The sequence below is a fragment of the Arachis stenosperma genome, chromosome 7 (assembly GCF_014773155.1).
Source record: "Arachis stenosperma cultivar V10309 chromosome 7, arast.V10309.gnm1.PFL2, whole genome shotgun sequence".
In the NCBI taxonomy this organism is placed as follows: domain Eukaryota; kingdom Viridiplantae; phylum Streptophyta; class Magnoliopsida; order Fabales; family Fabaceae; genus Arachis; species Arachis stenosperma.
In genome coordinates, this window is record NC_080383.1 from 47,850,310 (window position 1) to 47,864,051 (window position 13,742).

At 40.2% G+C, this 13,742-nt stretch overlaps 1 protein-coding gene and 1 non-coding gene across 3 annotated transcripts; both read left to right on the top strand.

Moving 5' to 3' along the window:
* The first annotated feature begins 764 nt into the window (after positions 1–764).
* LOC130943233 (small nucleolar RNA R71) lies at positions 765–872 on the top strand. The gene has a single exon (XR_009071760.1). It is a non-coding gene; the product is annotated as a small nucleolar RNA R71 (small nucleolar RNA).
* Positions 873–7,550: 6,678 nt separating this feature from the next.
* On the top strand, positions 7,551–10,103 carry LOC130942221 (uncharacterized). Of its 2 annotated transcripts, XR_009070839.1 has the most exons (3): positions 7,551–8,120; positions 9,050–9,737; positions 9,868–10,103. XR_009070839.1 is itself a non-coding variant. In XM_057870929.1 (2 exons), the coding sequence occupies exons 1-2, from the start codon at positions 7,798–7,800 to the stop codon at positions 9,531–9,533; spliced, it is 807 nt and encodes a 268-aa protein (XP_057726912.1). In that variant the 5' UTR covers positions 7,551–7,797; the 3' UTR covers positions 9,534–9,848. The 2 variants fall into 2 exon arrangements, 1 of the variants encoding a protein (XP_057726912.1); XM_057870929.1 differs by lacking the exon at positions 9,868–10,103 and having other exon boundaries at positions 9,050–9,848.
* The last annotated feature ends 3,639 nt before the right edge of the window (positions 10,104–13,742 follow it).

A 13,742-nucleotide genomic window follows, 5' to 3' on the forward strand; every position in this document is an offset into this window, starting at 1 on the left:
GCCATGTTGATGGCTTTGCATTCTCCTTTTGGATTTTCTTCTGTGTTGCTTGGGAGAGTACTAGGAGGGAGTTCAGTAACTTTCTTGCTCAGCTGTCCCACTTGTGCCTCCAAATTCCTAATGGAGGACCTTGTTTCAGTCATGAAACTTTGAGTGGTCTTGATTAGATCAGAGACCATGGTTGCTAAGTCAGAGGGGTTCTGCTTAGAGTTCTCTGTCTGTTGCTGAGAAGATGATGGAAAAGGCTTGCCATTGCTAAACCTGTTTCTTCCACCATTATTGTTATTGAAACCTTGTTGAGGTCTTTCTTGATTCTTCCATGAGAATTTTGGGTGATTTCTCCATGAAGAATTGTAGGTGTTTCCATAGGGTTCTCCTAGGTAATTCACCTCTTCCATTGAAGGGTTCTCAGGATCATATGCTTCTTCTTCAGATGAAGCATCTTTAGTACTGCTTGGTGCATTTTGCATTCCAGACAGACTTTGAGAGATCAAATTGACTTGTTGAGTCAATATTTTATTCTGAGCCAAAATGGCATTCAGAGAATCAATCTCAATAACTCCTTTCTTCTGATTAGTCCCATTGTTCACAGGATTCCTTTCAGAAGTGTACATGAATTGGTTATTTGCAACCATTTCAATCAGCTCTTGAGCTTCTGCAGGCGTCTTCTTCAAATGAAGAGATCCTCCAGCAGAGCTATCCAGAGACATCTTGGATAGTTCAGAGAGACCATCATAGAAAATACCTATGATGCTCCATTCAGAAAGCATGTCAGAAGGACACTTTCTGATTAATTGTTTGTATCTTTCCCAAGCTTCATAGAGGGATTCTCCATCCTTCTGTCTGAAGGTTTGGACTTCCACTCTAAGTTTGCTCAATTTTTGAGGTGGAAAGAACTTTGCCAAGAAGGCATTGACTAGCTTTTCCCAAGAGTCCAGGCTTTCTTTCGGTTGAGAATCCAACCATGTTCTAGCTCTGTCTCTTACAGCAAAAGGGAATAGCATAAGTCTATAGACCTCAGGATCTACCCCATTAGTCTTGACAGTGTCACAGATTTGCAAGAACTCAGCTAAAAACTGATGAGGATCATCCAATGGAAGTCCATGGAACTTGCAATTCTGTTGCATTAGAGAAACTAATTGAGGCTTAAGCTCAAAGTTGTTTGCTCCAATGGCAGGGATAGAGATGCTTCTCCCATAGAAGTCGGGAGTAGGTGCAGTAAAGTCACCCAGCACCTTCCTTGCATTGTTGGCATTGTTGTTTTCGGCTGCCATGTGTTCTTCTTCTTTGGAGAATTCGGTTAGGTCCTTTAAAGAGAGTTGTGCTTTGGCTTCTCTTAGCTTTCTCTTCAAGGTCCTTTCAGGTTCAGGATCAGCTTCAACAAGAATGCTTTTATCTTTGCTCCTGCTCATAAGAAAGAGAAGGGAACAAGAAAATGTGGAATCCTCTATGTCACAGTATAGAGATTCCTTGAAGTGTCAGAGGAAAAGAAGAGTAGAAGACAGAAGTAGAAAATTCGAACTTATTAGAGGGAATGGAGTTCGAATTTTGCGTTAAGGGATAGTGTTAGTCCATAAATAGAAGGACGTGAGGAGAAGGGAAGTAATTTTCGAAAATTAAGTAGAAGATTTTGAAAACATTTTTGAAAAACATTACTTAATTTTCGAAAATGAAAGTGGGAGAGAAATAAAATGATTTTTGAAAAAGATTTTGAAATTAGAAATCAAAAAGATTTGATTGAAAACTATTTTGAAAAAGATGTGGTTAAGAAGATATGATTGGTTTTAAAAAAATGTGATTGAGAAAATATGATTTGAAAACAATTTTAAAAAGATTTGATTTTAAAAATTAGTAACTTGGTTATCAAGAAAAGATATGATTCAAACATTAAACCTTTCTCAACAGAAAAGGCAACATACTTGAAATGTTGAATCAAATCATTAATTGATATCAAGTATCTTTAAAAATGGAAAGAAATTGATTTTGAAAAAGATTTGATTGAAAAATTGATTTGAAAAAGATTTGATTTTGAAAAGATTTTGAAAATTTGAAAAAAATTTGAATTGAAAACAAAATCTTCCCCTTGTGCCATCCTGGCGTTAAACGCCCAGAATGGTGCACATTCTGGCGTTTAACGCCCAAAACTATACCCTTTTGGGCGTTAAACGCCCAACCAGGTACCCTGGCTGGCGTTTAAACGCCAGTCTGTCCTTCTTCACTGGGCGTTTTGAACGCCCAGCTTTTTCTGTGCAATTCCTCTGCTGTATGTTCTGAATCTTCAATTCTCTGTGTTATTGACTTGAAAAGACACAAATTAAAAATATTTTTGGAATTTTAATAATAAGAAAAAAAATATCAAAATGCAACAGGAATCAAATGACAATGCATGCAAGACACCAAACTTAGCAGTTTGTATACTACTGACACTAACAATATGCGAATGCATATGAGACACACAAAATACTTCAAGTCAATAGAATTCAAAGATTAGAGCAAGTAAATCATCAAGAACCTCTTGAAGATCACTAAGACACATGAATGCATGCAATTGACACCAAACTTGAGATGAGACACTAGACTCAAACAAGAAACATAAAATATTTTTGGTTTTTATAATTTTTTTGATTTTTTTTTTGTGTTTTTCGAAAATTAAGTGGAAAAAGATATCAAAATTCTTAATGAGAATTCCAGGAATCAGTGCAATGTTAGTCTAAGACTCCGGTCCAGGAATTAGACATGGCTTCACAGCCAGCCAAGCTTTCAAAGAAAGCTTCGGTCCAAAACACTAGACATGGCCAAAGGCCAGCCAAGCCTTGGCGGATCACTGCTCCAAAAGCAAGATTGATAAAGATCAACAAGCTCTTGTGATGACAAGTTGAAACCTCGGTCCAATGGGATTAGACATGGCTTCTCAGCCAGCCAGATTTCAACAAATCATCATGAAACTCTAGAATTCATCTTCAAGAATTTCGAAAAAAAATACCTAATCTAAGCAACAAGATGAACCGTCAGTTGTCCAAACTGAACAATCCTTGGCATTGTTACCAAAAGCTTGTTCAAAACTTGAACAATCCCCGGCAACGGCGCCAAAAACTTGGTGCGCGAAATTGTGAACAATACTTTTCACAACTCTCATAATCCCCGGTCATGAACTCCAAGAACTTGGTAGCTCAATTCCATGGCATTACACAACTTCGCACAACTAACCAGCAAGTGCACTGGGTCGTCCAAGTAATACCTTACGTGAGTAAGGGTCGATCCCACGGAGATTGTTAGTATGAAGCAAGCTATGGTCATCTTGCAAATCTTAGTCAGGTAGACTCAAATGTATATGGTGATGAACGAAAATAACATAAAAGATAAGGATAGATATACTTATGTAATTCATTGGTAGGAACTTCAGATAAGCGCATGAAGATGCCTTCCCTTCCGTCTCTCTGCTTTCCTACTGTCTTCATCCAATCCTTCTTACTCCCTTCCATGGCAAGCTTGTGTAGGGTTTCACCGTTGTCAATGGCTACCTCCCATCCTCTCAGTGAAAACGATTGCATATGCTCTGTCACAGCATGCGGAATTCAGCTGTCGGTTCTCGGTCAGCCCGGAATAGAATCCATTGATTCTTTTGCGTCTGTCACTAACGCCCCGCCTGCTAGGAGTTTGAAGCACGTCACAGTCATTCAATCATTGAATCCTACTCAGAATACCACAGACAAGGTTAGACCTTCCGGATTCTCTTGAATGCTGCCATCAGTTCTTGCCTATACCACGAAGACTCTGATCTCACGGAATGGTTGGCTCGTTTGTCAGGCGAGCACTCGGTTGTCAGGCGATCAACCATGCATCGTGCAATCAGGAATCCAAGAGATATTCACTAGAGCCTTGGTTGCTTGTAGAACAAAAGTGGTTGTCAGTCACCTTGTTCATAAGTGAGAATGATGATGAGTGTCACGGATCATCACATTCATCAAGTTGGAGAACAAGTGATATCTTAGAACAAGAACAAGCGGAATTGAATGGAAGAACAATAGTAATTGCATTAATACTCGAGGTACAGCAGAGCTCCACACCTTAATCTATGGTGTGTAGAAACTCCACCGTTGAAAATACATAAGCATAAGGTCTAGGCATGGCCGAATGGCCAGCCTCCCAAATTGAGTTCAATCATAAAACATGATCAAAAGCTCTCTATTACAATAGCAAAAGGTCCTACTTATAGAAAACTAGTAGCCTAGGGTGTACAGAGATGAGTAAATGACATAAAAATCCACTTCCGAGCCCACTTGGTGTGTGCTTGGGCTGAGCATTGAAGCATTTTCGTGTAGAGACTCTTCTTGGAGTTAAACGCCAGCTTTTATGCCAGTTTGGGCGTTTAACTCCCATTTTGGTGCCAGTTCCGGCGTTTAACGCTGGAATTTCTTGAGGTGACTTTGAACGCCGGTTTGGGCCATCAAATCTTGGGCAAAGTATGGACTATCATATATTGCTGGAAAGCCCAGGATGTATACTTTCTAACGCCGTTGAGAGCGCACCAATTGGGCTTCTGTAGCTCCAGAAAATCCACTTCGAGTGCAGGGAGGTCAGAATCCAACAGCATCTGCAGTCCTTTTGAGTCTCTGAATCAGATTTTTGCTCAGATCCCTCAATTTCAGCCAGAAAATACCTGAAATCACAGAAAAACACACAAACTCATAGTAAAGTCCAGAAAAGTGATTTTTAACTAAAAACTAATAAAAATATACTAAAAACTAACTAGATCATACCAAAAACATACTAAAAACAATGCCAAAAAGTGTATAAATTATCCGCTCATCATGGAGCTTCTTATCCAACAAACTAACCTGAGCCATCACGGGCTCGGCTTTCCGAACAACAACGGTAGATCGGAGAAGGGCACGATACACCGACTTAGCCTGGAACGAGACGTCACAGCCATCAAAAAACGGCTCCGTTCCAGGCATCAAGTGTTGATCAATAAACCCTGGGGCATCAAAACGTCGGTCCATCACACTGGGTACCAAACCCTCCTCTTCAAAAGTCTCGCTGCTCGGCTCCTCAGGTCTCCTCCTCTTCCGAGATGCCTCGGCAGCCGTCACCACGACGACTTCAGGCGAGTTCGCAGGACTGGGAGGAGCCTGAGCACCGGTACGCGCTCCCGAGGAAACTACCTCCTGAGAAACAGCCTGAGATTCCACGGCCGGATTCGAAACAGGAGTAGCCGGAGACGACGACCCCTCCTCCCAGACCAACGCTGCCTTCAGCCTCGCCAAAGAAGTTAACCCACCGGCCATCTCAACTGAAAAGAAGCCAGAGAAAAATCAAGTTAAAAAAAAAGGGGGGACAAAGCACACACCAATATACGTCCGACAAGCCTCGGGATCCCCATAACATCTCGAGGATTCAACGGACGCTCGCCGAACAAATGCCACAAAACGCTGGCAATGTCCTTATCCTCCCGAGATAAATCATCATAAGTAACCTTAGTCAGAACCGACGGGCCAGCACCAAAGTTCCAATACGTCGGAAACCGGCGCTCGCCCTCCAGTGTCAGCCAAAACGGATGATGCCCCTGAACGGGACGCACCTTAAAATACTCCCACTTAAAACCATGAAAAGAATCCTCAAACAACCCAAAAATCCGACGATGAGGTTGAGCACGGAAAGACATATATCCTTTCTTATGCTTCCCCTCCTTAGTCGGAAGAGTGCATAAGAAAAGAAAAAAAAAACAGGAACAGAAGCCGGAAGATCGAGATACCGGCACACCAGTTCAAATGACCGCACGGCAGCCCAACTGTTCGGGTGAAGCTGAGACGACACTACGGAACACCGACTCAGCAGATCTTGAACAAACGGTGAAAAAGGGAACCGCACGCTGAGCCGAGTGAACATAGACTCGTAAACCCACATCCAGTCCGGCACGGTGGGCGAATGAAGGTTCAGGTAACAGGCGCGCTCGTCGGCATCGGGGAGGACGAGCTCATACCGCCCCTCCTCATCACCACCACCACAGATCGCTCCCCGATCACGGAGCCACTGAAGATCGTCCTCCGTCATCCGCGACGGAACACCCCACACATCGCTGGTCACCCAACCGTAGCGATTGGGAACGCCCCTGGAGGGGGCTATTGGGGCTCCCACACCCTCATTTCTCCGCCGTTGCATACCTAAAACAGGGAGGAGCACCACCATCAGCCTACTAACTCTACGCAGAAGCAAGACAGAAACCTAACACCACTACCAAACCAACGCGGTGGCTCACCACCACTACTAAGCAAACACGGCGGTGCTCAGCCCCTCCAAAACTCAAAATACTACCCCTCAAAGACACCAAACACAATAACAAACAGTAAAAGAAGCAGAACAACGCATGGCAAAGACAGAATAAGTATTTACAAAGTAAAAAGAAGCAAAGCAAAGCATGCCAACCTGGTAATGCAGAAGGAAGCTTGAGGAAAGCTAGAAAAACAGAAGAAGCAAAGCAGCACCAAAAAAGCAAAAAACCACAGAGAGAAGAGGAGCTTCTTTTCAGATGAAGAGTCTTCTTTCAGAAGAGAAAATGGAGAAGAAAATAAAAACGAACGAGGGAACTGAAACAAAAGCAAAAAACGGTTTCAAAAGGGAGCAAAAGGACACAATTAACCCTAGACACAATAAAGACTCGTAGGGGTAAAGGAGGGAAACGTCCCCTCGCATTAAATGACCCCCTCGAAAAAAGAAGTTAGTAGAACCTCGAAAAGCGCAACGGGCGCAGTGAAACCGGAAGAGTCACGTCAAAACCAATACGGTCAGACGAACCTTCAGCAAAACCGGAGCCGAGATACCGATTTCCCTCCGAAGAACCAAACGAACACCCGAGAAGAACTAAGGACCTAGCCCACGGTCAAGCATCATACCTTCCAGCGACAGACCGACCTCGCTCGCTCTTCTGCTGCGGGGGCAACTGTTACGGATCCGGCCCACCGTCCCGGATCCAAACCCAAACCCGGTTCCCCGGGTTCGACCCATTCCCCCCTTTTAGAAGGCCCCGAACCGGCCCTCTAAGAGCTCCCAACCAACTTTCGAATTCAAACGTCTCCTTTATCTTATCCCAACAAGATAAGATAAAATAACTAACATCACCTATAAATAGAAGGACCTACGTCCCTCCAGGTATTCATTCACTCCTCACACTTTCTACCTGTTAGATCCATTCTGACTTGAGCGTCGGAGTGTCTTTGCAGGTACCTCCCCTCCGCTCCACTCGAATAGTCCGACATCCGCCTCGACCCGCAGGTTCCCGATCCTCCTCTCAACCCGTACCAGAGACATCTTATACAATAAATAATATTGTTATTTTTGCTTTAAAATTTTGGATATTTAATAAAATTTAATATATTATTTTAATGATTATGGAAAACTAAAAAAATAATGATATTAATTTGAGATGGAGTAAACAAAAATAAGAAAAAAACTAGAAAAGGATTGTTTCTATTTTATTGGCGAAATGACGATGGATCATCTGATTTTCATGGTGATGTTCCAAGCCACTCATTACTTAAACCAAGAAAGCAACGAAGTTAAACAACAGCCTCAATTTTCCCCCTCTCAACTCAAACTCATATAACACACAAACACAAACCACCAACACACTCTCACACACCGTTCTCTTCTCTCTTCTCTCTTCTCATGAAAATAAGCTTAATATCTTTGGGGAACTCCATTTGAGAGAGAGGGAAAGAGAGAAAAGAAAGTAAAACAAAAATCAATTAGTGATAATCACTTTTAGTAATTAATAATTAGTTACTAAAAGTGCCTGCCATGGCTTTTCTGCTACCAAGTCTTCAACCTTCTCTTCTTTCACACTCCAAATCCATAGACAAACAAGTACCCCTTCTCTTTAACCACCACCATACAACAACAAAGCCCACCATCTCTCTCTCTTCTTCTTCTTCTTCTTCTTCTTATTCAGTCTTTGCAGTTTCTCAGGTTGCTCAGGTTAACACACCAACAACGGGTTCTCAAGAAAAGCAACAGCAGCAGCCAAAGGATGAGTTCTATGTTAATCTTGGACTTGCTGTTAGGACTCTTCGTGAGGACATGCCTTTGATCTTCATCAAAGACCTCAATTATGACATTTACAGGTATATTCATCTGCCCCATCTCCTCAAAATCTCTTTTTTACCCTTTTATATATATGTATTAGGAGAAATATTTGTATGTATACTAAGACACCCTTTAAAGTTTGTTAATGGCAGATTATAGTAAGTGTAGATTATTAGATTTCAGTTCTGTAATTATTGAATGTGCTGTTAAACCTATTTGTGTAGTTGGGAGTGTGTTTTGTGTATATAGACTTTATGTATATTGTTGTTTCTTCTTTTTGTCTTTGGTTATTGTGTTTGTAGGATCCTTATATTTTTTATGAAATCTTCTTGTAATATCTTCTTGAGAAGTAGTTAAATGTGATGTTGAATAATAATGTTCTTGGTGTGCCACTTTGCCAATTTGACATTTTCATAATTGAATTATTAATTTGGATCCTCTAAAGTGAGTAAGTTGGTAAAGTGGTAAAGTGAAGGGTTAATCAACATTGATTTTGTAATTTCCATGAAATGTGTGTCCTACTATCTTAATTTAAGAATGATTAACTCCTCACTTTACCACTTTACAACTTCCTCACTTTAGAAGATCTTGATCCTTGAATTATACTCTTATTAGTCTTATGTTGGCTGTGACACTGATAACCATATCTTTATGAAGGCAGTGTTAAGCTTATGTGGGTAGCTGCCGTTATTTAGTTGCGACTTGTGTGTGTGTTGTTTCTTCTTTTGTTTTGGTTAGTTGTCTTTTAGGATCTCTTCTTTTCTTAGAAATGTTCTTGTAACATGTGCTTCATTTGTTTTGAACAAGCTCTCAAAATAATGTGGATATACACCTGTTCATGAAGTCATATGCGGATACACAAGTGAAATCTATTCTTATTTTGGTTGTGAATCAAGTTTTATGCAAAATGTAAGTTTGGGGAATTTTATTTATTCATTTAATTCTAATTGGATTTTGGTTATCTCAGGGATGACATAACATTCTTGGACCCTTTGAACACATTTACTGGGATTGAAAAGTACAAATTGATCTTCTGGGCATTGAGGTTCCACGGCAGGATCTTGTTCCGTGAGATTGCCCTTGATGTGTACCGGGTGTGGCAGCCTTCGGAGAACGTGATACTGATTAGGTGGAACCTTAGGGGTGTGCCTAGGGTTCCTTGGGAGGCCAAAGGAGAGTTTCAAGGAACTTCGAGGTATAAATTGGACCGGAATGGCAAGATTTACGAGCACAAAGTCGATAACTTGGCATTCAATTTTCCTCAGACTATCAAGCCTGTTTCGGTTTTGGATTTGGTTACCGCTTGCCCTGCAAGTCCAAATCCTACGTTTTTGTGGGGTCCTGTGGATGATTACTCTTCTTCGTGGATAGCGTTTTACCGGGCTGTTAGGGAGACCTTGAATCAAGAAGGGAGGTTGCTACCGCAAGATTGCTTAGCTACTTGTTCATAGCCATTGCTAAGTGATCTGTTCCATAGGTTGTAATGTATACAATATAGTTTTATTAGATTAGGTACAATGAATTTGGTTCATAGCATAAAAAAATGGTTTTTCTTCAAGGACAACAAGAGTGTACATAGTTAGGCCCAGGGATATGCAGAAGAGTCAAGGTTGCTCACTCTGTTGTTGGAGGAAATGGAGAGACCCTTATGTTTGGTGAGCTTATACAGATGATATTACTCTTATTATTTATCTATAAGCAATAATCTTCTAAAATTATTTTGAATAATTTAGATTTTCCTTGATTCCTTTATAGAACTGAATCTTGTCATTTTTCGTGCTGCAGTTGTTACGCCATATGGGATCACTCTATGTCCTTTAAGATTTGAGCTATAGTTTTAGCTTACAACTCTTATTATCATATTATTTTCTTGAGCCATATAATTGAATTCATCTATTTGAAACTTGGGTTTTGCCATAGGTGATGATATTCTTGATTTTTAATTTGTTGTTCAAGACAAGTTTATCTGTATACTTTTTTCCCTTGTAAGATATCTTTGCCTACTATGATATAAAGATCACATATTTTCCTATTATGTTCACATATTTGCATCATTTTATGTAGGTTAATTGTTCTCATGTTTAGCTGGCATATTGTCACAAAAAAAAGAATGATTTGTTGATTTTTTTAATCCAAAAAGCTTTAATATATTGCTTTGCAACTCATATAGTTGTCAGTGTATTATGTATGAAAATTGTGCAAAGTTATGCAAATTAGTCAAATTCAGATTGTAGGGCTTAACTACTAGAAATCACATGTATCAAATCTTAATTGTGTTTTTGTACCTAACTTACATGGCTTTCCCTTTGCATGCATCCCATCCCTGATCTTTATTATTGCAATTTCTTTGAACATTCTTATTAGAAATTTGCATGGTTGATGAAATTCCATTTGATGGTACAAGCATGCTTTTCTTCTTTCTTTTTTTTTTTCCCACCCATTTTTTGGGTACTTTGCGGTTTATCTGAAATTGGAATGGCCTATTTTCCATGATTTGAGTTGAACGTTGTTCGGAACAGTGTTGGTGAAAATAGCACTTAGTCTCGAAACACGTTTATGGACTTCTATACTTTTTATTTATATTTTCTTTAAATATGATGTGAAACTCATTTTGATTTAGATTTTACATCTTATTGAATATAATGATAAGTGTGTATTGACTTAATACAAAATGAAAAGAAATACAAACATCAAATTGAGAAATATATGGTTGTGGTTTTGCTTATCAGAGGATTTGTGAAAAATATAAGAATGGTCACAAGCCGGTCCAAAAAAAAAAAAAAAGAATGGTCACAATATTTGGACCTATTCAATATGCTATTTGCTTCTTTTTTTTGTCAGTATCCTCTAACCAGCAATGTAAAGGGGTTTAATTGTTCATAACTCTCGAAATGAAAGATGGAAATGTAAATTGCATTGAAAAGCAAAGCTGAATTACAGAAAAAAATAAATTTGGGTGTTTACAATCCTGGATTCCCAGGTGCCAATCCCCCTTTTCTAGTTCAAAACTACCCCTATATATACTACTTCTCTGATCTTCAGTTAAGTCTGCAAGTCTCTGGATGTGCCTTTGGTGCACGAAATTGTGATCTCAATGGCGCCAACAACTTGGTACGCACAATTGTAATATCACTTTTTTTCATAACTTCGCACAACTAACCAGCAAGTGCACTGGGTCGTCCAAGTAATAAACCTTACATGAGTAAGGGTCGATCCCACAGAGATTGTCAGTTTGAAGCAAGCTATGGTCACCTTGTAAATCTCAGTCAGGTGGATTCAAATGGTTATGGAGTTTTGATAATTAAAAGATACATAAACATAAAATAAAGATAGAGATACTTATGTAATTCATTGGTGGGAATTTCAGATAAGCGTATGGAGATGCGTTGTTCCTTCTGAATCTCTACTTTCCTATTGCCTTCATCTAATCCTTCATACTCCTTTCTTGGCAAGCTGTATGCTGGGTGTCACCGTTGTCAATGGCTACTTCCCGTCCTCTCAGTGAAAATGGTCCTCTACGATTTCTGTACGGCTAATCAACTGTCGGATTGCTCGTCTCGGATGAAAAATACCATGCACAGATATCGTATGGCTAATCAGCTGTCGGTTCTCGATCGTGTAGGAATAGGATTTACTATCCTTTTGCGTCTGTCACCACGCCCTACAGTCGCAAGTTTGAAGCTCGTCATAGTCATCCTTTCCCAGATCCTACTCGGAATACCACAGACAAGGTTTAGACTTTCCGGATCTTAAGAATGCTGCCAATGGATTCTAGCCTATACCACGAAGATTCTAATCTCGGATTCAGATGCCCCATTGTCAGAGGGGAGTCGATGTGAATCGTTGATTAGAAACCCAAGAGATATACATTCAATCTTGTTTTCATGTAGAACGGAAGTGGTTGTTAATCATGCGTTCATAAGTGAGAATGGTGATGAGTGTCACATAATCATCACATTCATCATGTTCTTGTGAGCGAATGGATATCTTAGAATAAGAATAGGCATGAATTGAATAGAAGAATAATAGTACTTTGCATTAATACTCGAGGAACAGTAGAGCTCCACACCTTAATCTATGGTGTGTAGAAACTCCACCGTTGAAAATACATAGGTGATAATGGTGTTCATTGGCTTCGGCCCCAGAGGGGGAACCAGAATAACCAAGACATCTAATACAATGAGAAAAAGTTCTATTTATACTAAACTAGTTACTAGGGTTACAGAAACAAGTAAATGATGCAGAAATCCACGGGCTGAGCATTGAAGCTTTCACGTGTAGAGGCCTTCCTTGAAGTTAAACGCCAGTTTGTAATTTGTTTCTGGCGTTTGACTCTAGCTTGCAACTTGTTTCTGGTGTTTAACGCCAGAATAGGGCAGAAAGCTGGCGTTATATGATAGGCAAAATTGTGATTTACTCTTTTTCATAACTTGAACAATTCTTAGCAATGGCTCCAAAAACTTGGTGCACACTACTATGGTTCACTCACATTCTTCACAACTTCGCACAACTAACCAGCAAGTGCACTGGGTCGTCCAAGTAATAAACCTTACGTGAGTAAGGGTCGATCCCACGGAGATTGTTGGTATGAAGCAAGCTATGGTCATGTTGTATATCTTAGTCAGGCTGATTCAAATGGTTATAATGGTTTTCGAAAATTATGATAAAAAAAGCATAAAATAGATGAAAGAGATACTTATGTAAATCATTGGTAGGAATTTCAGATAAGTGTATCGAGATGCTGTGTTCCTTCTGAATCTCTGCTTTCCTACTTCTTTTATCCAATCCTTCTTACTCCTTTCCATGACAAGCTGTATGTAGGGCATCACCGTTGTCAATGGCTACTTCCCATCCTCTCAGTGAAAATGGTCTAAATGCTCTTGTCATAGCACGGCTAATCATCTATCGGTTCTCGATCATGTCGGAATAGAATCCATTGATTCTTTTGCGTCTGTCACTACGCCCAACAATCGCGAGTTTGAAGCTCGTCACAGTCATTCAATCCCTGAATCCTACTCGGAATACCATAGACAAGGTTTAGACTTTCAGGATTCTCAAGAATGGCCGGCAATAATTCTAGCTTATACCACGAAGATTCTGGTTAAGGAACCCAAGAGATACACGCTCGATCTAAGGTAGAACGGAAGTGGTTGTCAGTCATGCGTTCATAGGGACGGATGATGATGAGTGTCACGGATCATCACATCCATCAGGTTGAAGTGCAGCTAATATCTTAGAATAAGAATAAGCATGAATTTAATAGAAAACAGTAGTAATGGCATTGAATCTCGAGGTACAGCTGAGCTCCACACCCTTAATCTATGGTGTGTAGAAACTCCACCGTTGAAAATACATAAGTGATGGTCCAGGCATGGCCGAATGGCCAGCCCCCCTAAAGGTCTAAAATTGCATACACTGACTAAATATCAATCAAAAGACCAGACGCCTAGTACAATAGTTAAAAGTTCTATTTATACTAAACTAGCTACTAGGGTTTACAGAAATAAGTCTAAGTGCAGAAATCCACTTCCGGGGCCCACTTTGGTGTGTGCTTGGGCTGAGCTTGAGCTTTACACGTGCAGAGGCTTCTCTTGGAGTTAAACACCAAGTTGTAACGTGTTTTTGGCGTTAAACTCGGGTTTGTGACGTGTTTCTGGCAT

Bases quoted from the DNA above. Each gene is read 5' to 3' on its own strand.
- LOC130942221 (XM_057870929.1), top strand. From the start codon at position 7,798: ATGGCTTTTCTGCTACCAAGTCTTCAACCTTCTCTTCTTTCACACTCC. The intron at 8,121-9,049 runs GTATATTCATCT...TGGTTATCTCAG, and splicing joins CTCAATTATGACATTTACAG to GGATGACATAACATTCTTGG.